General features: G+C 41.7%; 1 protein-coding gene across 1 annotated transcript in view; it reads left to right on the forward strand.

Annotated features, from left to right (window-relative positions):
• Positions 1–26516, forward strand: part of Ttc29 (tetratricopeptide repeat domain 29) — a 127789-nt gene that overhangs the window by 94211 nt on the left and 7062 nt on the right. The window contains exon 12 of the mRNA XM_013029523.1: positions 8656–8662. Coding sequence (XP_012884977.1) covers positions 8656–8662 — 7 coding nt within the window. The remainder of the gene's footprint in view (positions 1–8655; positions 8663–26516) is intronic.

A 26516-nucleotide genomic window follows, 5' to 3' on the forward strand; every position in this document is an offset into this window, starting at 1 on the left:
TACTCTCCCATGAATCTCATGCAAGCTAACGTGTCTCTTCTCCCTTCATCAAACAACCACCACCAAAAAACTGTTAGGACTGCTGATCATTTTGGAGGCTCCCTTAGCCATTGCTGGAAGAGGAGGAGTCACAAGCCCAGGTGCTCCCCAGCATCGGCGCTAGGCTTTGCCCAGCGTGTGGAGCACTGCACTTCCCAGCCTTCTGCTACTGGCAGGACTCTGTGACAAGGCATGGCCAAGTGGGCCCGAGGCCAAAGTCACTGCTGGGGCGCTTCATCCCAGGCGGGCCCACCAGAGACCCGAGGCTGATTCTTGCCTTGCTATAGGAGATGAAGATGCTTTCCTAAAAACAGTGGAGCTATAAGATGGCAGGAGCCTGGGTCCCTGAATCTCCATTTGGAGAGCATTAGCCCTGGAAAGGCTCAATGTCTGCAGCAGACTGTGTGGTTGCACAGTGCACCTTCAGTGTAGTGAGATGCTGCCATCTGCAGCGTCCTATTACCAAGACTTCACATAGGCTCTCCTGGCTTTCCCCAGGCTCTGGAGCTTGCTCTGGAGACAGCAGTCTTGGGGAGCAAGGGACAGTGGGGAGCCATTCCTGTGTAGGATGGTGGATGTTTACAGGCCACGGGCCAACCTATGGTTTTTGTTTTAAAGAAGCAGAGACCCTTAGAATCTTTGGGTTGTATTTTCATTACTAGTCACAGATGAGGCAGAGGGCATAGAAAGTATTAAAATACCTTGCTTCTATACTCCATGCTAATGTCCAAAGGAAAGGTAGGCAACTTTTTAGCTAAGTTTATTGAGATCATGACAGAGCCTATAAGTGTATTTCTCCAATTATCAAGAAAGGGCTTTAAAAGTCCAGGGATTTGGGCTGGGAAGGTGGCTCAGTGGTAGAGTGCTTGCCTTGCATGCATGAAGCCCTGGGTTCGATCCCTCAGCACCACATAAACAAAAAGAAAAAAGCCGAAAGTGGCGCTGTGGCTCAAGTGGTAGAGCGCTAGCCTTGAGCTGAAGAGCTGAGGGACAGTGCCCAGGCCCAGAGTTCAGGCCCCACGACCGACAAAAAAAAAAAAAAAAGTCCAGGGGTTTCTGCAGTTGATAAGAAAACAGAGTATTTCCAAAGAAGAAACATACTGACAGGGACAAATCAATACTTAATTGTGACCAAATTTTGAGAGAAAATTTTGAGGCTGAATATCAGATGTTCTCACTCAAATATAGTTTTCCCACCTTCCGTCTGTTTTCTACAACACAAGTGACTAGTTGCTTTCTGAAGAAACGAAGCATTTCTTCAGAAGCTGACATTCACTTCATTGGGAAATAATAATGTAGCTCTAGATCCCTCGGGTTGAAAGATTTTTTTTCCTTTTTCTTTTTTTCCTTCCTTCCCCCTTCTGAGAATCTCCTTCTCTATCTGCTGCCTTGGTTCAATAAAAGAGAATTCTTGATTGCTCAAACAAAACTATACTTCTTTTAGATTCTGCTCACACTTCCTGGTAGCTAGTGGTGTTACCAGCCTTAACTTTCCAATGCACAATGAACTTGCCACTTCTGTGGGAGAAAAAAAAATGTAGCTGAGTTTCTCTAATCCCGTTTTTGTTTCTGTGCTGTCTTTAATTGCTAACTTAGAATGCTTAAGGCGAGTTTGTTCATTGGCTAGGGCAGTGTAAAGGCTGAGGCTTTGTTAAGGCTAGGATCTCCAGTTCTGGGAAAACCTGATGTTCCCCATTTGTATTTGTTTCAGAGGGTTTGTGGAGAGGATTAGTCCTCTTCTACCAGCAATGTCCTTTTGCAGGGTGTGTCCCACATTCCACACACTGTACCGATGTTAAATGCTTTTCACTACTGCTAGAATTTGGGGGGCAAAAAGACTCTTTCCTATGTGGATCTCATTCTTTTTGGTAAGGTTCTATTAGGACAACTTTCTTGTTAATTGATTTATAAAATTTATTCTGAAAAATAAGTAGCATGCTAACAATACTTAAAGCATGGACACCGGAATCACAGGTTTCATCAAATCTCATTCTGTCTAAAGTTACCCCAGTGTGTGTGTGTGTGTGTGTGTGTGTGTGTGTGTGTTTGTGTGTGTCTTGGTCACAAAATTCCACTTGTCTTTCAATTCTGTCTTCTTTGTGGTTGTTTTTGTTTTTTTTTAACTACCGGACTAGACTGAATGTCCTGCCATCTGTGTTCTGTAACACAGTGAGCCAGCGTTAAACGTGGTGGCTCTCACCCACGAGCCTAGTTACGTTGGAAGGTGTCTTGGGGAAGGGTCATGGTTCAAGACCAGCCTGGGGGAAGAGCTCTCACGACTCCATCTCCATCCGTTATAGAAGAGTGGGTGTCATGGCGCACACGTGTCATCCCAGCTATGCAGGAAACATAAACGGGGCTCACAGTCCAGGCTTCCTCAGGCAAAAAGCTAGACCCTACTCAAAAATTATCGAACACAGCACTGGAAGCTATTGGAGCCCTCTGAATCACGGCAGCAATGAATTAATATTAAAAAGCACTGACCAACCCTCAGCCTCCCCAAGCCTCTAATTTAACAGTGCATTTATCTTTTTTCTACCTTTGATTTCATCCTAGCCCTCAATCAGATGTCCTGAGCACACAGTTTTTAATCATGCTCCTTAATGTATTAAATAAAGTTAGACTTGGACAAACTAATAGGGAAAACCAGAGTCTGTTTGTTGAAGTCTTATGCCTTTAAGAAACTGCATTTATTGACCTCCAACATGAATCAAAATATGAGAAACGAGAATTTAGAAATCTGAATGAGAAATAGGATGATTCATCTTCGCCTCTGGTGAAATCAGTCTGATTTATCTACATTAAGACTATTCATCCCGTTGTATCAGTAGCGAATGAACTATATTTGTACTCTTACCAAAGGAAGTTTAGTTCAACATTTTCAAAGGTGTTCTAGCCTTACATCTTAGATGTTATGCTCCTGAGAATGGATATTTTGTTTTCAAGCTTCTCTATTGCTTAATTTCAGATGTGAAATAAAAATGAAATGAAGTCGCAAAACCACAAAGATAAATTCACTAAAAAAGGCCAGAAAAGGCTGAATAAACATAACCACTATAAGAATTAGGGGCTGCTATTCATAGCATTCAGAACGATTTTTGGCCCAAGCTTTTACCATCACTTGCTATCAAGGATGTGAAAGAACCAAATAAATTCTACAAGCAGAACTGATTGTGTCCAGCTTTTTGCTACTAATTTCCTTCTATCACATTTTTTAAAGAAGTTGTGTTGCACACCGTACTAGAAATAAACCCTAGCAAACACAGATAAGCAGACTGCTGCCCCAGTTTATCACAGTGATACTCTCTCAGAACACATGTCCAGCTTGCCTCTCAGCCACATCTCCTCTGAGTGAATTCCCTTTTTCATCAATCCACTTGTCTGTCACTCACTCACCTCCAACCAGGATGTTACATTGTAATCTTACTTGAAAATGTGTATGATGAAATGTGAAAATAGTATGTCCCTGAGTCATTTGATTGGCAAGAAATAGCGAGCAGGGTATTAGAAGCACCACTTTCAATATCTTTATCATGACTTACATGATCCACTAAGTTGAGGCACACAATTGTATGACTAATTATGTTGAAAATCCAAGCGGCTGCTTCAATAGATGACCATACCCCAAGGCCTTTCCGTTGTTTCTGCTGTCTCATTTAACCATGCAAATGTTATTAAGCATTTCTGGCTAAAAATCTCCAAGCATGTGCAAGTGTAATTGCATAGATAATTATGCATAATTTTGTCAACGTTTGGTATCCAACACAGAAATTGCCCTTTCTAGAAAAATAACAGGTTTCTGCAGGATACCTGTCCATATACCAAGATAATTTCTAAAAGACAAGGAGAGGAAAACCAGCTTGTTGGAAAGAAAGATGAAAGCATATACTGAAATGAAAGAAAAATTTAAATACCTATAAATAAGACAATCCATATTCACAAATAGACCCACTCAAAAGTATAACTCAATAATTATGATATCATCATAATCATACTTATGTGAACCTAGGCCTGTATAAATATTTATAGGAACTTGGTAGAGATACAAGGAACTGCCTGCAAATAAAAACGTAGGCAGAAAAATCAGGGTTTCATAGACCAAAACCAAGTTTATATAACATCAAAAAAAAAAAGAAGAAGAAGGAAAAGTCCAGAGAAAAGTTTGCAACAGTGCCTATACATTAGCAGGTTGACCTCTGCCAGGAGCAGTCTTCAGGAGGCTTTGTGGTACAGAGCCCTGCTGGTGGGTTAGATTCTAAAGAGCCCTCTTCTAGGGGCTCCCAATGCAACTGTTTACCATGCACACAGCTGATTGGTGGAGGCTGGCTGCATGACCTCTTCCTAGCTGCAAGGGAAGATGGGAAAACGAGTATCTTTTCAACACCTACAATGAGAACCAGCTTCAACTCCCCATCTAAACTCATGAAGTAGGGAATTTTTGTAAGCATGAAATGGAAGTTCAGGGGCTGGTGAGCAAGCTTTAGAGAAATCGTGCTGTGCGTAATGAAGGGAAAACAAAGATGACTGAAAGGATAGAAAGAGCTGGGGTTTGCAGAGGACTCTTTCAAACAGAAGGCTCCAAGAGCCCTCTTAAAAGAGGCACAGTCTGAAGGGAAACCTGGCTGAGATGAGAAAGCCAGGTCTGCACATATCTTAAGAGGGAGGTTAGAAAATGTCCAGGGGAACCGTAGGCTGGTTTGTAACAACAAAAAGACCAATGAGGTTACAGCAGGCGGAGCCAGGGAAAGATAGGTAAGACTGAGCTTGGAGGGGCAAGCAGTCAATTTAGTCCTTGTAAGCCTTGATAATGACTTTGAGTTTTATGTCTGTCCAGAAGGAGAATTACCAGTGAGGTCTGAATGTTGAGGATTCTGATTAGTTTCTCATAAGGCTCCTATGTGAAAAATGGATGGTAAAACAACAGACTTATTTTCTCTCCTTTTATTTTTTTGTGGGTGGTCAGGCTTGAACTCAGGCCTGGGCACTGTCCCTGAACTCTTTTGCTCAAGACTAGAGCTCTACCACTTTGAGCTACAGCACTACTTCCACTTATCTGGTGGTTAATTAGAGATGGATTTTCCTGCTTGGGCTGCCTTCCAACCTCCGATCCTCAGATCTCAGCCTCCTCAGTAGCTAAGGGTACAGTTGCGAGCCACCAGTACCTGGCTAGCAATAGACTTTTTGACTAAAATCTACCATAATATATTCTGCCTTGTGACCTAGAATAAACATTTTTATTGACAAAAACAAATAAGTGCCATCTGAAAAGCACACTGGTATTTTTCTGCTACATTCTACACCCAATTTACTGTACTCTTTTATTTTTATTATTTTAAAGAAATTATAAGTAGTAAACTCTGATGAGGAAAGATGACGTTAAGGTTGGGAGCATTGCATTGGTGAAATGAGATAATCGGTTGAATTTTCTGCTACCTATAAGTTTTTCAAGATGCCCTGTGGGAAATTTCACTTCACAATGATCCTGAGGCTCTTTCTCAATGAGCAATTCAAGGACCACTTAAACCAAAATTATAGGGGAGGAGAGAGGGACCAGGAGGAAGAGTCATTATGATTATATATTTTAGGGTCCTTCTGAATTAATATCTAATGACAGCATTTACAAAGGTTCCTTTAACAACCACACCTGGTGATTCTCTATGTGAGGACAGAACTTAAGCTGCTTAAGGTTTGCTTTTTTTAATATTTAAGGTGATAATGCAAGGCTTGCTCCCCTCATATGCTATTAACACACATATGTATGAGCCCATTTAGTGGGGTCTAAGGACACTCATCATTGTGTTAAATATATTATGTGCAGCTCTTCACATCCCAACACTATCTCTAGAAAGCACTTTGTCAAAGGACAACATTCATTAGCAATACTGTTGTTGCCAAAGGTTGTGATAAATTTACCTGTGATCATCCCAGAAATGTATGCACTGAAGGTAGGAGGATTGGTGCTCAAGACCAGGCTGGAGGGCAGGGGTGGGGGGTGGGGGGGAGAGATGGTAAAAATGCAAACCCTATCTGATAAATAACTGATATAAGGCTATGGTTCTTCAAGTGGTAGAGCACTTAAACAGAAGGCCCTGAGTTCAAAGCCCAGTACTACAAAAGAGATAGAGAGAGGAAGAGAGGAGGGAGGGAAGGGAGGAAGGAAGATTCCATGTGAAATGGGTTAAATGCTTCAAATCAGTGTGTCATTCCTTTTTTCTCCTTTAGATACCTACTTTTAAGAAAAATCAAGTCAAAAGTTTCTTGGGCTTCCTAGCTCCAAAACCATATCAAATTCTTATCACTTCATAATTTATCCAAACTTCTCTTCTCCATTCAGTGTCCTTGTCCTTCCAAGTGTTTCTAAATTTCTATGTGTGACATTCACGGCCCTGTGGTGCTGAGTGGCGAGTGACAGCCTCAACCTTCCATGCTTTCGCATGGTTTTGATTTTTACCAAATATTATGCTCCAGTGTAAAACAGGTGCAATGCTCTCATTCTATCCTCCTGTTGACATCCATTCTGGACATAAGGTAAATGGGGAGAGAGCTTGTAAACACACCAACATGTATGAGAAATGTTTCTCTACTTAGTTTTAAAAATGAAACACAGGGAACCCCCAACAGAAACTACACTGTGGAACCACATACCTGTAAAACCAGTCCCTTTTGATGGCATTGAATACCTGGTGTCACAGAGCCATTCTGTAAAATGTTTTCCAGTTTCATATTCGATTTTCCTATGGGTGGAATCCTGCCCCCGCGTTATTCAGATCATTCTAAGAAAGCCAGTGATAGAAGACAGGTACTTCCTCAGCTCTTGGCCAAAGCGAAACACGGTGGCTTCTATGACGGCAGGCAGGCACGTCAAAGGAATCACCACCCATCAGTTCAGCTTCAAAAAACTAAAAGGGGACAGAATTCTCCTGTGTTGGAGGGGAAAGGTGGGGTGAAGGTGGACTGCCTTTCAGGAAGTGCTCCTTTGCCTGGCTCTGCGACCAAGGGCTGTTCATGCAGCTAATGACTGGGAGGTGCAGATTCCTCAGCGCTCTCAGGTGGGTTCGGTCGATCCGTTTCAGCAGAATGATGAAAAGGTTGAGATAAAATAAACTGACAGTTGCTCCTCATCGTAGGCAGCAAGCTGTACCCAGGCAGCTGAGACCCTGGGAGCCTGCTTTCTTAAACAAAGGCTCTCACTGTGGTGAGCAATGAACTCCAAATAAGAAAAAAAAAAATGGGGGCAGATTGGCAGCTGGTGACCGACAGGAGGAGGGAAGGAGGGAAATCAGGAAACACAGCAATTGTTGGCTAATTAGAAGCCATTCCCACCTACTTAATACCAACCCATTAAGCAGAAAACACTCTCCTCCTTTCTCCCTGACTACCCATGGCATTGTACTCGGATCAATACCCCCCACTGCCCGCCCCAGTGCCCACAAACCAAGGTACTCTATGTAGAAGGCTGCGGTAATTGATTTGGGACAGTGAAACTGCAGCTTTCACAGTCCATTTTCCGAAGATACTAATGCGGCATTTGTTAGGCTTAGATAAAGCGATCATACCCGTAAACTGACAGCTGTCAAAAACTGATGGGCACAGAAGACGTGTCTGCTGGGTTTATTTGAGCCTCAATAGCAAATGAATTGTGTAAACCAATTTCCTCACTTTTGGGGGGAAAACAACTCAAATATTTGGCTTAAATATCTTAACTATCAGCAGGACCATTCTTTCTCTCTCTCTCTCTCACACACACACACACACATATACACATACACACACACACACAAACACACACACACATGGTATAATAGATGAATATACAATGGTCTTGCTTTACTGTTTGAGTAGAGTTCTTTATCAGCACCTTTTTTAAACTTATGGGAATGTACCAGCAATCTAAGTGAAATGCTAGAAATTAGTCCTAATATGATCACACACTTCACATTTTGGACAATTTCCCATTCTTGCTAGGTAAGTTTGTTGGCTCTGAAAAACAAATTCTATCCCCAAATAAGTACTTGAAAACAAAGCATGTATCTAAAATGTTATTTTGTTTATCTTTCATGACTTTTGAAAGGGCTAGATTTTTTCTGAGTTCAAATATTAGCTTCTAAATTTTACATAAGTTTTCTAAGTGACAGTTGGTCACTTCTTTCTTTGCAACCCGTCTTACTATTCCTGGGACTTTGATCACATTATTAGTCAAGCATTGTTTACATGTTGGGGTAAAGTAGGCTGTGTCTAAATAACCAGGAAAGAATTGAGGAGCCAATTAAGCCTCAGCAACTGAGGCTTAACTCTAATGTATAGGAGATCATCTATCCATTGTATATGAGATTGCCTTAGGATTTCTAAGTCAGCTGGGAAGTTAGTGAGAACTTTTTGGAAACGATGCTTTTCAAAGGATCAGAACATGGTGCTAATATTTCATCCATGTGCATAAACCAAGTGCTGTGTGATATCCAAGTGGTCTTTAAGGAGGAGAAACTGATTTTGGTTTACCAAACAGTTGTTTAATGAATGTGGGTAGCATGGATTAAATTTTACAGCAAATGTTACAACCATTGCCAGAGAAATGTCTGGCACCATCAGACTTTTGTAGAAAGACAAGTACCGACCAACCAAGCAGTATATCTTACACATATCCACAAGGTATGCACTAGAGGGAGAAGGCGGAGAGGTTTGGAATTAGAGCTTAATTAGAGCTTGAGCCGGGCTCTGGTGGCTCACGTCTGCAATCCTAGCTACTCAGGAGGCTGAGATCTGAGGATCATGGTTGAAAGCCAGCCCAGGCAGAAAAGTCTGTGAGTCTCTGATCTCCAATAAACCACTAGAAAACCAGAAGTGGCGCTGTGGCTTAAGAGGTCGAGCGCTCTCCTTGAGCTGAAGAGCGCAGGGATAGCTCCCAGGCCCAGAGTTCAAGCCCCACAAAAAAAAAAAAAAATAGGGCTTGGTTCCAACAAACAACCTCATGAAGCAATTTTATTTCTCAGTATTTTAAACTACCTATATCAAGTTTTATGCATAAGATATAGGATAATTCTTTTGGTGTTCCCAAAAATCAAGTTTACTCTTTCAATTGGCAGTGTGTATATGTAAGATACATATCATGCACACAAATATGTATGTATCCATATATGTGTGCATGTATATTTCTTTAATAACTCAATAAAATCGTATAAGTGATTTAGTGACCCTTAGTTAAATGCTTAAACTCTTTTACCCTTCATAACATGCATATGATATAAAAGATATTAATATCATTTTGAGATAATAAGCATAAATGTTAAAATTGACTTTTAAATTACTGCAATTTTGGTTTTGAAACTAGCCTGCCCAAAAGACGTGTGAAAGAAAAGCTGCGAAGGGAATTTACAAAGTCACAGTGAAAACGTTTAATCACTTGGAAAACGAGACACATGAGCAAGGGCTGAGACTCTGGAGTGTGAGGACAGGTTCTCTAATGACCTCGTAACCGTGTCCAATCAGTATCATTAAGGAAAGAGACTTGAACCGTTGTCCTCCATGTCCTCAGAGAATGGGACCAAAGAAATCAATCGCAGCACAAGCGATTCATTCTGAGTTTGCTTGTGATTAGAGTGGAGAATACCCCTACTTATCTATCAGTCAAACTTTTGATGACTTCAAGAAGCCAAACTTTCTGTGGTCTAGGAAACTACCATCTACTTTACAGAGTATTGTGTTTACCCCTCTATAAGTTCATTAAAACATGGCAGCAAGTTATAAATAGACACCAGGAAACCACCAATAAACAACAGCTGAAGTTCAGACACAGGCACACACATACACAAAGCTGTTCATACAAGCATGCAGCCATCTGGGGCCACTTAATGTGGGAACCAAGAGACCTTGCAAATTCAGTGACCTCCTACTATGTAGAAGAATCAATTTTCCTGTTGATGACTCTTGGCCACCTGGAAAAGATTAAATTAGCTAAATTTAGTCTCCTTAAGAATGCAGGGAAGAAAGTGGAGCTGTGGTCAAGTGGTAGAGAGCTAGCCTTGAGCAAAAAAGGCTCAGAGATAGTACCCAGGCCTTGAATACAAGCCCCAGGACCTACACACATGCACACACACACACACACACACACACACACACACACACACAAATAGGTGAAAAAGTACAGCAGTGGTGCTCACTGGACACTGATGAAAGTGAACTATACAACTTGGGGGTGGAGACGGGGTGGGGGAGGGACTGGGAGAAAGGGAGGGAACAGAAAATACTGTGCAAAAGGAAATGTACTCATTACCTGACGCAGGTACTTGAAATCCACCTGTACATCAGGCTCTGATCCCCTGGGAAGGACTCAAGCTATCCACAAGGAGACACGGGAGATGTGACTCTAATAATCCAGCCACTCTTTACCAAAGGCTTATGTGTAGGTGGGGGAAACTCAGTCCTCTGTGTACTGATGCTGGAAGTTGCTGGAAGCTTTAGGAGGTCTAGTAGGGAGGAATTGCATCATGATGGTGTATGCTCATGGAAGAGATTAATGTAGTCCTCTTGGGCTTTGGTTAGTTCCTGTAAGAGTGGAGTTGCTATAAAACAAGACCCCTGAATCTTCTTGGCTTCCTACCTCAGTGGGAGATGTTCCCTCCCACAGGCCTGTCAATCATGATCCCATCTACTGTGTTGGGGGGCAGCCAATGGAGCCATCTCCAGAGGCTCAGACAACGGGGTCACCCAGTCATTTGATTTGGAAGTGGCAGTACTAGAGTTTGAACTCAGAACCTTGCACTCACTTGACTTGCTTACTGGCTTGCTGACGTGGTTGGCATTCTGCCACTGAGCCACCGCACCAGTCATGCTGTTAGCTGGTTATTTTGGACAGGGTGTCTAGTGAACTTTTCCCCTACCGCCGGCCTGTCTTTGAATGGAAATCCTCTGAGTGCTAGCATATTCACCTTATGTCCCAGAAAGTCCCCGGCCCTGTGCACGGCAGACATGGCTGAGCCACTGTGCTTTCCGCCCATGTGTGGCACCCCATCAAAGCAAAGTGAAAAGAAGTATTCCACTCAGGTCACTCTGAGGAAATAAGAGAGTAGATTTGAATGAATGTACGCATTCTGGAAATCTAACATGGAAATGGCCCTTTTACAACTGTTTCAACTTAAGCTGAAACATTCTTGAAGTTCTACTACAAAGCAGACTGTGACATCCTGCAGGTGAGAGGGTTTGAGAATGGCATCGGTAACTCAGTGTGTTAAGAATTTCTTCCCTTTTATCTGTCACGGTAAAAATTGATACACACTTAAATGTTCTTTGCTTTCTCTTAAAGCTGAAATTTTTTGTTAGAATTGTGTTTACTGGTCTTGACATTTCACAGAAAGGTAAAAAAAATAAAATGTATAATACGTTCAAATTGTAAAATATTCCAATTTTTGAGAATCTGTACAGGTCTAGAATGCTGAGGAGCTATAAATGTCATTACCAAGCCTCGGTGGGGGTGAAATATAACATTTTATCAGGCAAAAAAGATGATTGGAATGTAGTGTTGAATTTAAGATTCACTTTCTCGTTTCAGCTGTCTAGTTATGAGAGACTCTAAAAGCAGTGGAAATAGCAGGTGGTTCCATTCTACATGAAAACCTATAAATTCAATCTTATTTTGACTAGCTTCCCGGTTAGTCTTCCATTAAGTGGAAATTCAGAGCCAATGTAAGGAAGTGAAGTGAGCCCGTGGCAGACTCACCAGGAGCTGGGAGATAAATGGAGGGCTGCCCAGACTCTGCCATGTAGCGCCTACTCTACTATTAACTCGAACCCATTCTAAAACCCCAGACTATGGGAGCCTCTGAGGACAAAAATTTAAACGACGCATCGTGTCCTCTACCTCCTTTATGTACAATATTTAAGTAACCACTTACTGATGCGGCTCAACTACCAATGGATCTAGTTTTAAGCCTATGACACATATGTTGCTTGTATTCAATTTATACTATTTCAAAGCTTCCTCTAAGCTGTTTTAAGTTCCTTTGAAAATGTATTGCTCCTATAGCATGTTCTCATGCTGTAACTAAACACCGAGGAAAGTAGAAATTACTTGGAGATCTTTGGAAGTTTATTGGAAAGAATCAAATGATACAGGAAATTTCTACAAATTGTAACCAGGTGATAGCCATCGAAGTTGCCAATTAATATTCTAAAGCCTTTTTTTTGTGGGTATGCTGGTCGTGAGGCTTGAACTCAGGGCCTGGGCTCTGTCCCTGAGCTTTTGTGTTCAAGGCAAATACTCTAACACTTGAGCCACAGCTCCACTTCAGATTTTGGGTGGTGAATTGCAGATAAGAGTCTCACGGACTTTCTTGCCAGGGCTGGTTTCAAACCACCATCATCAGATCTCAGCTACCTAAGTAGCTAGGATTTCAGGATGAGCCACCAGCACCCAGCTTAGGTCCTCAAACTATTGTTCTACTTATTTTTATGTATTTTTTAATAAATTCTAACAGGACCAAGTATATTTCAGACTTCAGTTCTTCCCTTTTTCGATTAGAGCTATTGCTGAGGATCCAAGTTCAAAGCCGACAAACACACAAGACTCTTATCTTCAATTAACTACCAAAAAGCCAGAGGTGGAGCTGTGGATCAAGTGGTAGAGTGCTAGCCTTGAGGCAGGAAAGCCAAGCAAGAGCACAAGTTCAATCCCCAGAAGTGGCACAAAAGGTAGAAAGGAAGCCCAGGATAGGCACATAAGAGCTTTTATCTTTGTTGCTTAATGTACTATGTGATTTGTATGTTCTTCCCCCATGGTCCAACCCCTGTTGTCACTGTATTTGATTCTGGTACCCTGCATCTTGTATATACATTTTTCTAATTTGGGTAGGGGAAAGGAAATAACAAAATGACCCATTATAGCAATGAGATGTACAAGACATTATGTTGAAAACGAACTTTACAACTTTGGAGGGGGGGAGGTAGAGGAGGGCGGGATGAATTGGGGAGGTGAGGAGGAGAAGGGATGGTAGGGGGAAAACAAAGAAGGGTGTAACAACGCTTGATAGGAAATGGACTCGTTACCTTGCACATGTAACTGTAACCCCTCTGTGCAGTATCTTTACAATAGAAATTATATATTTTTTTAAAAAGGAAGAAAGGAAGGGAAAGAGAGAGGGATGGAGAGGGAGGGAAGGAGGCAGGCAGAAAGAAAGGCCAAAGTCAGAGTAAAAAGTCTCAAAATAACAATAATGGAGTTATATAGTGGGAAAAGGGGAGAGAGGTGACACCCGCAACAGTGGCAGACAGGAGTCAGGAAATGATTGCTCAGCTACAAGAAACACAGCATCATCTGAACAAAGAAGGTCCCAAAGACTACCGCTGAGCAAAGTAGGACAAAGCGTCCAAGCAGCTCTGCGGCAGAGGGCATTTCTGCCATGTCTAAGGCCTTGGGCTCTGGCCTACCAACAACAAACGCTCGCGTCTCTTAAAGATCCAGAAAATGTCAAAAATCTAGTATGTATTCAGAAAAGTAAACTATTAAATAATTGCATGAGCTATTTCCAAGAGTAATAAGACAGTAAGATGCAATTTATCCATAAATTTAGATTCAAGAAAACAATTGGGTAATCTTGCTTACATTTGCTGATGACTTTTACAGACAAATACATCCGTTTTCTTAGGAGCATCTGAACACCACGTAGTCTTAGACCAAAAACTGACTATGAAACTCACTACCAAAGCCCAAGCATTTCTTATTAATAAAGGCCTTGCTCTCTGCTCTGGGCATATTTATATAATATGCCAGTAAGGTCTGCTCTGCATCCAAAATTATGATTAGTATCTTTAATCAGTAGTTACTGTCCTTATCACAGTGTCCATTAATCAAGGTGGTGTGAGCTAATTGGACATGCAACAGGACTTTAGCACTAATATAAAGTAATGGCTAACATTTTATTGAGCTCCTGGATGTTAGACCAAATGCTAAGAAGTTTCCACGTCGTATCTGTTACTGGCACAAAGATTCTATAAGGTAGTAGTTATAGGAGAGGCACTCACTTGCCGGGGAGGCTGGCCACTCTACTCTCTACATGACACCTGGTATTGAGTAGGCTTCAGAAGTATTTAATGACTAACTAGAACAAATACCACTGCCACTTCCATTTTGTCCATTAAAGAACTGAGGCTCAGAGGAAGATCAGGGGCTGCGCAGCTGACTTGAGCAGGAATCTGAACCCGGAGAAATCTATGCTTTGAGATGACTATGTGGTCGTTGGGACTCCCTGAGGAACAGAATTCAGTGGAGTGTATTTCTGTGAAGTGATTTGTCGTTCATTTAGATCAATGGAATTACAGGCACAGCAAGGAAAAGGGTACCTCTAGTTCCTTCTGTAGGGAAGAGCCCATTTTTCATAATTTCACTTATTTCATCATCATGGAGGCAGTGGAAAGTTGGTATGAAGGAGAAAGATAGGGCCTTGCTGCTCTATGTGTGCTCTGTGAGTGGCCATGCAGACCTTTTTGGGGGTGAGGGGTTGGGGAGAGATTCTGGGGCTTGAACTCTGGGCCCGGGCACTGTCCCTCAGCTCTTCAGCCCAAGGCTAGCGCTCTACCACTTGAGCCACGGCGCCACTTCCGGTTTTCTGGTGGTTTATTGGAGATGAGAGTCTCACAGACTTTCCTTCCCAGGGCTGGTTTTGAACCACCATCCTTAGATCTCAGTCTCCTGAGTAGCTAGGATGACAGGTGTGAGCCACCAGTGCCCAGCTCCATGCGGACATTCTTCAGTGGCCTTTTAGCAATGCAGAGACCCAGGCCTTCCCAAAGCCTGCATTTGACCAGATCTGCAGAATTCTCCCCGCCAGCATTGCAGTCCTCTAAAACCACGGAGACTTTTGGCTGACTGCAGATGACGATAGTACTGCATTTTTCAGAAAGTTCTTTCTTCTGAAAAACCTTCAAATGTTTTCACCTCAAATAAAAAAAATGTTTGAAGAGATGGATTTGAACATTATACAATATACACCTGTACTGAAATGTCATAGAGTATTCTATGTTTTATGTATCAATTAAAAACAAAAACCCCGGACCAGGCTTAAAAGGTTACTTATTTAAGAGCTAGAGAAATATTTTTGTTACTTGTGAGTCAGTGTTTTATCTTATAGGAGAGTCAAAAATACACCACCACCGGGACAAAAGCATTCATGGTTTTGTCTTCTGTATCTTCCAGGTTTTAAACACAAATATTGACAGCAGGTATTTTATTCAAAACTCAGATATTCTAAGGGTGCAATGTGTAGTTTGAAGAAAAAGGTTTGACATGGGGAGAGATGCTTGAAAATAACGATTTGGCTGGGGAAAGTTAGGCACAGTTAATAGGTTAATTTCTGTTTATTGAATAAGAGAGGCCAATCCTGATGGATATAGTAATTTCATGTTTGCTATGGCAAATATTTAGCTCATTATCAGTTTTAATAGCCTTGTTGCAGAACAAGCCTTTTCTTGACATCTAGAAAATACTATTAAATTTTCCCCACATAGATACATTGTTATGACATGCAGTAACTGCTTGAATATAAAGGGGATTAATAATTTAAAAGGTGTTAACAAATTAGGGCCATCATTAAAAATAGACTTTGAACCATTTTGTAGCAAAATCAGATTGAGGTAATGCTCTGCTCTTATGATAAAGAATTACTGCATTAATTCGGCAAAGTGAACTTATTGCTCCTATTCGTCTCCAAAACCCTGGAGCATTAACAGACAGGAAGAGTGAAATGATCACTGCTTTTTTTTTTCAGAGACACCAGCTCTAATATTTCCATCACTGATTCGCAGCTCAGTCAGCCTTGTTGTGTTAGCAGAAGGGGAAATCTTCAGAAGGGACATCTCCTTTAATTCTGCTTTTAGCCTGTCATAGGAAATTAAACTAGATTTTCTTAGACAGTTTATAATCATAGAAACAGAATTATGTTTAACTTGGGCAGTGGTCAGTATTGATTACATAGCTTAGCATGCTTTATATCTGATTTGTATGTGTGTGTTCGCATGAGTACGTGTGCATATGCACCAATACTAGTTATTAAACTCAGAGCCTGGGCACTGTGCCTTAGCTTCTTTGCTTACAACCGGCACTCTACAATTTGAGCCACACCCCCACATCCAGAATCTCACAGATTTGTCTACTTAAGCTGGCTTTGATCTGTGACCCTCACATCTCAATCCCTTGAGTAGCAAGGATTACAGGCATGAGTCACTGGCACCAGCTGTCTCTGGCATTTTACAGCTTAACCCTTGAGTATGGTGGTGATTGATTCATGTTGCTCACCCTACTGATGGCTGCAGTTAATTTAGCTGATGAAATGCTAGGCGTGCCCCTCCCCCCCTTCCCCAATCTTAAAACCTAGCACTTGGGAATGTAGAGAACAAGACCCACAGAAGTGCTTACTTGATCACTAGACGTTGGTAACTCACTCTTCTACTTGGAGATCTGCAAATGGAAAGCTCAGTTTGCTCTGCTTTCCTTTCTTTCCTCTTGAGAACATGACATACCATCGCACCTTTTTGAAATGCTTTGGTACTGGCTGACAACTAACTTCCCAGTTACAGTTACAGAAGGGGAAACTGGCATACAACTGCAAATAGAGTAACATGGACCTAAAGAAGTCACTTTCTCCGGCCGGTCCAATTTAGAAGTTGAAGAACCAGAACCCGAGACAGGCTAAGCAGCGCCTTGGTCACGCGTGGCGTGAGTGACAGGGCCTCTCCTTGCCACTTCCGCAGCATCAGCTGTCCTTCAGGTCTGAGCGACTCGCGCTCCTCAAGGCCGCCTGATGGTTTATTGATTTAGCTGAAAACTGGGCTTAGAATTCGCTGTCCTGGAAGCTGAGTCCTTGATCATGCGTGTATCCTTGGAGAAATCACTTCACCTCCTGTTAGTGTTGGATGCCTAGTCTACTGAGGGTAGACAATAACCCCTACTTGGGGTATGCTGTGTGGATTAACTGAGATTATACACATGCAATCTTTCTACAAACCTAAGTTGTTATGGAGAAGGAACAAACGTCTGCTTCCACTAAATTAAGGCATTTTGTTATCTGAGAGGGGAATTATGAGTTAGCAGACACATTACTGAAGCCCTGAAGCCACAAGACAGAACAATTGGTTTTCATTTGGAGGAGACGAAAGGTAGAAAAAAAGCTAAAGCGTTGGCAATCAGGACCCAGCCATAGGGACCCAAGGCAATTGTGGAAATAGAATAAAAAACAAGGATAAGAAGGAGATCTCTATTTGATGGTCCAGAGAATTAAAGCTGTGGGAGAGGTTAAGTGATTTGAACCCGGTGGTCCAGTCAAAGGAGATGAGAACTGGATAAAACCTAGAGACTGTAGGATTCTAGTGAGGCGATGTGATTAGCCACAATCCTTAAGATCATGGGGTAAGGTTCCTTTCTCACATGGTAGCTGAGAGAGGCACACATTATGAAGGAATTCGGGGCACACTCTGGAGGAGGACTACAATGCTAAGCTCCTAACTCATGAATGACTACATGATAGACTAGAAGGTTTTATTTGCAACACGATCGAATGAATGATTCTAAAGGAGTTCTGGTTGATTCTTGCCAGTGACTTTTTCCGCAGTCAGTGCTAAACTGATTCACAAACTGACGACTTCTTCCGAATTCATAGTCCTTGTAACCATTCCCCTTCACCTTAGTGTAGAGGCTTTATTTTCTAGCTGAGGTATAAATTGAGTTGAGAGAAAGTTACTTATAATTTAATAAACCTTATGATTTCATACTCTGACCAAGATCACATAAAATTTAACGCTGATATGTGTGTATTATGTGTCTACACATACATACATGCAAACATTTTGGCCAGTTTTGAAAACCCCTACAATGAAATTTAGCAATCATGAGGCTAAGGCTCTATTGTAAACAAAGGTTAAAAATACTAACTCTCTTTACATGTTTAATTTTTATCAGAAAGGAAACGTTTGCAATAAAAGTATTATTAAAATATTCATGTGGACTCTGTTCCCTTCTACACAGTGAAGCCATCCTCCCACGCCTGATGTTGGAAGTGTGGAAAGAACTTAAACTTACATTCAAAACACTTACTGGTGTGGAAGTAGAGAGAGTGGTAACCAATGAAAAGAGGTCTGTGTCTTACCAACCCAATGACTGGGTTTGTACATTGTGATCTCCTGGCCAAAGTGTTTCCTCATGTGACAGAATCATTGCTGTCATACATCTTCTCTATTTGTGGTACGGTAATAAACAGTAGTTCTTTAAGTTAGCAAACATTAGTTTTTCAATGCAAACATCTATATGAAGGTATGGCTGTTCATCCGTTAGAATTGAGTGCTTTCTTCCTAGCATTTAGTACAGCTACACTACAGCACTGGCCCCCAATGGCTCTTCTACTTGGATCTACTCCATTGTGCTCAGTAATCCACCTTCCCAGAGATGCATCTACCTGTCCTGTGTCTATGTTTATACCAGTGGCCTAGTATTCTGAGATGAGGCTTTACCAACATTGCAGTCGATGTTGTTACAATAGACTTACAATCTTTGACTTTTCTCTCCAAGCATCATTATTTTCCCCAAGCCATGAAGCATCATCACCATTTAAAATAGTAAATCTGAGCAGATGCCAAGGAACAAATGCCCTTCTTCACAAGGCGGCACTGGATTCGGGACCCCAGGACAGACTAAATCAACAGCATTGTTGAGTTTATATAGGAACAAGCAACTCCTACTTGTCACATAAGGATCCTGTGGTAATATGTGGAGATGCTTTCAGAAAGACTCTATTAACAACATACTCTCCTGTTTGCAAGTAAGACAAAGATTAGAGTTTTGTTTCCAAACTTGCCCATTCTTTGACAAAAAAAAAAAAAAACACCGAAAATCCAATGTCTTTTGCTTACATAATACCTAGGGTTTTGGTTTCCTGTAAAGGAATAACTGAGCATTTTAGTTGTGACTTAACTTTATAAGGAATTGCCATCTCTGTAAATGTGTTGTTACCTCTTTCCAGTGAATTTGCTTTAATACACACACTTCACCTACTAATCTAAAAATACAGTAACATTGCTTATGGCTAAACTCAGACTTAACAACAATCATGTCCATGAAAAGTAAAATCAATAAACAAGAATCTGAAGAATCTGACGATCTTCATATGAGAGAGCCTCGCTTTGTGTTTGCTGTCACTTGTAGCAGACAGTGAGAAAAACACTCGCATTCATGTACCTCAGGACACAAGCATCCCGTTTGAACTGAATTTATTCAGCACGTTCCTGCGCCTCAGCTCCATGTCTCCAAGCATCGCTTGACTCAACCTTGTTAAGAGCCGAAGTCTGGCAGTGATCCTTTTATTATATTTTGATCATCTGTAGATAAAATGTCAGGCACAGTGATGGAAAAGAAGCAAATGATACCTATGTTTGAACATGATAGAAAACAAAGGAAAATGTGTTATATAACCTACACTGGGTGTGTGTGTTCTCCTCACGCCATCCTGTCTTCGTGCTTGCTTTGCTTTCCTTATTGAAGTACTTGTAAACCAATTAACCAGGGAACTGGGTGTCCAATGCCCCTAGGATGTTAGGGGTGGGGAGGACGGGGCTTGGGCTTGAGATGAGATGTGAGAGGCCCCGCCCTCCTCCACAGGGAGGTGCAGGAGGCCGTGTCTCTCCCAGCAGCCCCTTGAGGGTAGCTTAGAGCAGCACTCGTACCTTGGAAGAAGCTGTCAGCCCTCTGGGCTACAGGAATATGCTGTTCTTAATAAGAATCTTGCACAAGACAGTGTCTGTGAATTGGAGTCTATTTTTCCCTCCTCTATCACTCTTGAAATGAAACAGATCACAAAGTGATTCGGTCCTTCATGCGAAACTAGTTCCCTGTGTGGGAAATCACCAGGAATTTCAAGGTCCCGCAAGTGTCCTCGGTCAGACGCATGGGGGTGGCTTTTCCCGCGGTGTGCTTGGTTACCCTAGCAGAAGTGTCACAGACAAAGAACTAATGAAGGCCTGTGGATGTCCGTAGGGGCCTCCACCGGGCCTTAGCAATAGTCAATCCCATTACAGTCTCTACAACAGAATATGAAGACCCTTGTGTGTGTGCGCATGCACTGGTACTGGGGCTTGAAGTCAGGGTCTCACACCCTTGCTTAGTTGGTTTGGGTTCTTGCTCAAAGCTGGCACTGTAGCACTTTTGAACAAAGACCCTGAGAAGGGCGGGAGGCGCGCCTGAAATGCAGAGGCTTTCCAGTGAAGTCTGGCCGCGCTGCAAGTGTGGCTGTCACTGTGTGTGACTTCCACCTTCTGCTCACTTCTAGATGACGGCCAAGATAAAGAAATAGATACTACTTTTATTAGGCTTTGTGAAGATGATTAAACTCCATGAATTCTATTTTTCCAGCACTCATAGCCCCATAAAAGTAGCCAAATAACCCCTAACATAAAAGATAAAATGAGAGATCAGCTAAAATGAAAAGTGTGTAGCAAAGACCAGAAAACTGCTCAGATATGATCTGAGCCAGAAATTAATATAAAGGTCATTGATTTGAGAGATTTTTTTACCTTGCTAACAAATAATATTTTTAAAGACTTTTGAGAAGATGGTCTGTCACCAAGGCATCCTTTTAATTGAAAGTTTTCAAATATTTCCCAAATTTCTAATGGCAATCAGTTTCACTCAAATAAATAACTCAGATAAAACAAAACTAGTTAACTAATATAAGCTATCAGGTGATTTTGATCCCACAGGCATTCCTGGGTTACTTAAATGATATATATTACACCATTCTAAAGAAAGAGTAAAAAGGAGTGGCAGAAACAACCCTATGAAAACTCATAACTAACTTTGTGGACCATGCTCTGGAAAATTGCGCATTTTTGTATGTACCAATCTTGGGACTTGAACTCAGAGCCTAGGTGTTGTTCCCGAGCATTTTTGCTCAAGGCTAGTGCTCCACCACTTGAGCTTCAGCTCCGTTTCTGGCTTTTTTTTGTGTGGTTAAAGATAAGAGCCTCACGAACTTTCCTACCCAGGCTGGCTTTGAACCCCACAATCCCTAGATCTCATCTTCCTGCATAGCTAGGGTTACAGATGTGAACTGCCAATGCCTAGCTTGCAAATTCTATGTTTTAACCCAGGGAACTACAAAGCAACTTTGACCCTCTCACTCAAAAAGTATCCTGGACCAATTTTCAGCACTTATTTCAGCATTGATAACCCATGCAGTATACAAAGCCTGCAATGCACAGCAAACATGAATATATTTGCTCTAGAAATGTTCCTAATTACTGAAGAATAGAAGGAAGAGAATTCTCTGCCATGCGTAATCTGTAACACAAGAGAATCTTCTTCATAATCTCTCTGCCCTGGTGTTCTTTAATTAACCTACTCTAATGTGTGTAATGGAGGGTTAGTCTCAACTGTTAAAAGAGATAATGGCCCTGAGTCACCACCTACTAATTTTGTGTTTGCAATTGACTGTGTAGATGATTGTTGATTTGTATTGAAAATCAGCTTTCCCTGTGGAGGGGACTTGCTCTTTTTAATCCTGTTGTTATCCCTTTTACTCCCAACACTGTCTCCCTGAACAGGCAGTGAAATTTAACACGGCACAATCATGTAAATTCCGGATGTCTAAGTGTATTCTTTTTGGGAATGCCATTCATAGTCTCATGTGAGCTGTATGGTGGGTAATGCTCACTCAATGAGATTCCGAATACATAAGCATAATAAACTAAATCACCATTTGAGCCTGACTAAAAGACTCTGCTAGAGAAAAATCACAGGGTCTAAATGTTTAAATACAAAAATTGAAAGTCAGCAAATAATAGGTCGAGGCTGGAGATACACATTCTTTTTTTTTTTTTCTTTAAGATCAAAAGACCTTTTGAGTTGCAGCTTTCTGAGATAAACTAATTCCTGGTATAGGGGAGACTTGGTTTGAGGTCATTCTTTGAAGTACCTTTGGGCCTGGGATACAGAAGTTTGGATTCATATCTAAGTCACCAGAAGGGGGCAGAATTCACACTAAACTACAATATCAAAGAAGTGAGGAAATGTGCCCTTCAGCAATCACTTGACAGCTCTGTTCCCTGTGGGGGGAGGGGTAGCCACAAGAAGATGCTCCGAGCATGCTCACTTTCACAGCCAAAATTATCTGCGAGTGGAATATTCTTCTGAAGTTATCTGGGAAATGACTTATAAACCAATATTTCACTCTATTTGCAGCAGGAACACAGTTTTAGATTTCTAGAATTTCATAGTTCAATAGACCTCATGATCGCCCTACAAATTCAAGTAGCTAACATCATAATGTTGAGACAGTTGGAAAATCTGCCCTAAGTCAATTTGGAGTCTGATATGTTTAGCATCTCTAATTCTGGCTCCAACAATTTGCCCTTTTTTCTTTTGGAATATTAATGAGTCCTGCCTAAGACTAGCCCTGGACGGTTCGGAGAAGCAAATGCTGACTTGTTGCTCACTTCATGTAACCATGCCCTTTGATTTTTTTTTCTTTTTTCCTTTAAGTTTGTAATAATGCTGTGACTACTGCTGTTCACCGATATTTTATTTATAAAATCTGTCCTCCCCTAGGGCTGGTACAGAGGATCTACAAGCTCAAGGCTAGTCTATAAACTCCACTCACTCTAGGAGACTGAGATTTCTCCAACATCAATCACTGAGCTGGGAGTTGAGACAGAGTAAACTAGTTGTGCTTCGTAGCTACAATACAGAAAGCAAAGTGTCTCTTTGCAAATTAGTTTTCCTGTTGTAGCATTCTTTACACGAGGAGAGGCATCTGTTGTGAGGTGACAGTGCCCCTTCTTTGATTACTGCTGTTAAACCACAGCACTAAATGCCTAAGAAAACAAAATGCTTTCCTCAGACCTACACCCATCTTTGCATTAGCACAGGAATACTGAATTTTGAGATACAGTTGATCATTTAATTTTTATAATTACAGTATGAGTCAAGATATCAAATCGTCTTCAAGTACTCCATGCCGTTGACCCATTTCTCTAGACTAGTATTTGAATCACTGAAGCCATTAGCTCCTGAGAGCCTGAGGGTCTCAGTAGAGCAGGCGGAAGTGCCGCCATATGCATCAGAGGACCTGACACTTCTAAAGACAAAGATTGGGCTAGGAAGTTGGCTCAGTGGTAGAGCCCTTGCCTTGCATGCCTGAGGCCCTGGGTTCGATTCCTCAGCACCACATAAGCAAAAAGAAAAAACCGGAAGTGGCACTGTGACTCAAGTGGTAGAGCGCTAGCCTTGAGCTGAAGAGCTGAGGGACAGCGCCCAGGCCCAGAGTTCAGGCCCCACAACTGGACCCAAAAAAAAAAAAAAAGACAAAGGTTGTGTCTACCTGTGGAGTAGAACACTCAACTTGGCAATGGCCAATAAGTAAACCATATTATAACCTATAGCACAGACTTTAGCTAAAGTTTATTTAATAGCTAAACAGATAGACAAGGACATTCTTTGCTTCCCTCCATCTGCTGTCCAGTCCAGCTTCGCTTACTGAGATCCGCAGCAAACCAACACGCAACACTGTCATGGCTAGCCAATCGGAAGACCTTTTCCTCAAAGCTACAAATTATGTGTGAGCCCATCTCTTTACCCTGGAGTTTTTCACTTTTCCCTTCTAGTTCCAGAAGCCTTTGGTGTTTACCACCAACTCTCTTTACTTCCTCCCACTTGACTCAGAGCATGAGCCCAAGTCTAGGTACCCTTTATCATCCATTTTTATCATCCATTTTCCATTGTCTTTCTCATTTTTTAATGTATATAAATTTTGATTATTTTTAAGTAGTGGTACGAAGGGGCTTCAATTTAACATATCAGTTTATGGGTACAAAACATCTTGATCCATGAAAGCCCTTCCACCATTTCTGCCTTGTCATTGTCTTTCTTCTCTTATACCTGTGCTCCAACATCCCCAGTTGTGATTATAGCGTGCTCCATAAAATCTTAATCTTGTAGATCTTTCAATTCTAAAACACTTATTCTAATACTTATTACCACAATCCAATGGGGCAGCCATCAGCCTACCAGCTGTTTGTTAAACGTGGCTTCACTACAAACTACAGGCCAGCCATTTTTATAAGCTCCAGAAATACAAAATAAATAGAACACGGTCACAGCCCTCCAAGAGTTCATATGCAAACAGATAATAAGCCGATGGCAACTACTTCCAGAGTGGGGGACCGAGTCTGACACAGCCCCTGTGGGACACGGAGGCTGCCCCACCATTCACTCCAAGGGACATTCACAGGGACTCTGCGGAGCGTTGATGAGGTGACTCAATCACTGCATCGCCCTTGCTGGGACTAGAATTTTACAGAAGGGGGCTGGAGAAACTGCTAGGCAGTTGCTACAGGAGTCTCCTTGTCCTGCAAGATAGATACTTCAGGAACTTCCAGCTACTGTCTTGGCAGTTGTTCAGCTACTCAGTAGCTCTATTCTCTGCCTTCCTTTCCCCCCTTCTCTTCCTTTCTCTTCTGTTTGCATTTCCTCACTCTGCCTCTGTTTCTCTTTGTGTCTCTCTGCCACTCTCTGTCTCCCTGTCTCTCTTTGTGCCTCTGTCTCTCTCACGTCTTTGTCTCTTTATGTCTCTCTTTCTCAGTCTCTCTGTGTCTTTCTCTCATATATACACAGCAGGCTTTGTGTGGGAGACATGTAATAAAAGCCTTCTCCTGGTGGCCTAGGTTTGCCAGCTTTCTTTAGTTACAGAGAACAAAACGCTTCAACCAGTCCATTGACTCGACTCCATCCACTCCTTGGGTAAATGGCTCCACCAAGGCTGGAGAAGTTCTCGTGAGACTGGTCTGTAGATACTACTGGTCCCAGATCTGAAGCGCACGGCTGGCTGATGGGAGAATTCAGTGACTGCCCTGTACCCCCTTTTATGGATCAATGAAGATAAAATACTCAGCCACAGTCAAGTACTATGTGAATTTTGGCTTCTCTAAAGCAAAACAAGGAGCAACATAGCCGGCAGAGAGAAATCAAACCCATGTTTATTAATCCTGCACTAGACACATTCACCCCAGCACAGGAACATGAAGTATGACCCACTAAAGGCACATGAGATGGATAAAATACTTCTTTGGGCACAATAAAACTGAAGGGCACCCGACACCCTGGGCTTTGTTGCCCTTAAAAGATGAAAAGGGAAAAAATAACCAAGAAAAGACAGCCTGACTACACAGCAACTTCACTCTTGAACTCTCAAAAGCATCCACCTCTAATTCAACCTGACACTGCTAATTTTGGCATTAGAGTTTGAAATGAAAATCAATACCTGTTTTGAGCTTGAACACAGAGTGACTGTATCTCGGATAGAGCATGGCCAAGCACTTATTTTCAGCAATTGGTAAGAGAACTAGCAGAAATCTCCAGTTAGGAACATGTACAAACCATCATTGGGCTGAAATCTCACTGTCTTGATGAGAATAATTATATACTGTGTCCTCCTACCTTGCTAAAGCTAACAATGAAGTGTTTTTCAAATGTTTCTTGCTTAAAAATAGCAACCATAGCTGGGCCCCAGTGCCTCATGTTTGTAACCCTAACTACTCAGGAGGCTGAGATCTGAGGATCGCAGTTCAAAGCTAGCCCAGGCAGGAAAGTCCGTGAGACTCTTATCTCCAGTTAACCCTAAAAACAAAATAAAATAATAAAACCAGAAATGGAACTGTAGTTCAAGTGGAAGAGTGCTAGCTATGAGCACAGAAGCCCAGGGACAGCTCCCAGCCCCCAAGTTCAAGCCCCAGGACTGGCACAAATATAAATACTACAATGATAACAACTACATTCCTAGGAATGTAAGATTTAGAGGCATTTCCTTCCTCTGTAGGCCAGGACCAAAATTACTAATGTTGGCAGGGAATGGAGGGTTCACAGCCTACTAAGAACTGGGTTATCTTGTAGTAGGGTAGATGTTAGTTAGCTATGTCCTATGATGAAAAAAATCCAGCCTGAGAAATTCATTTTCCTTGCTGACTTCAGTTCTGCTTGTTTTGTATTTCCATTAAAATCTTCTTGGAAAAAGAAATTCTAATTATAACATTTTGCTCTGAAGAAAGAGGAGAGAGAAGGGAAGGAAAGGAGAAAGTAAGGAGTGGAAGAAAGGACAGAAAAAGAGAAGTAAAAGAAGAGAAGGATGAGGGGAGAGAGGAAAGAAGGATATTAGTTCACAACATGTGCAAACAAAATTTCCCAGTGACGTGAAGTATTTGATTTGCTCGTATTTGTTAGATACATTTATTATACAGGCTGATCACTGGAGCATCTCAACTGTCAAGGGGCAGAGTCGGCCCTCACAGAAAGGGGGAAAAATGAGAAATTTTTTCCTCTGGGGATTCCTAGCCCCAGAAAGGAATAGTAAACAACTGACTGACTAGCCTTAATTTCTTGGCTTTAAATCTGAAATCATTAGGGTGGTTTAATATCTCATTTAAATTTTTCATGCTGTATTTTAAGTCTAGTGCTTCTC

The sequence above is a fragment of the Dipodomys ordii genome, unplaced genomic scaffold (genome assembly GCF_000151885.1).
Source record: "Dipodomys ordii isolate 6190 unplaced genomic scaffold, Dord_2.0 Scaffold119, whole genome shotgun sequence".
Lineage (NCBI taxonomy): Eukaryota > Metazoa > Chordata > Mammalia > Rodentia > Heteromyidae > Dipodomys > Dipodomys ordii.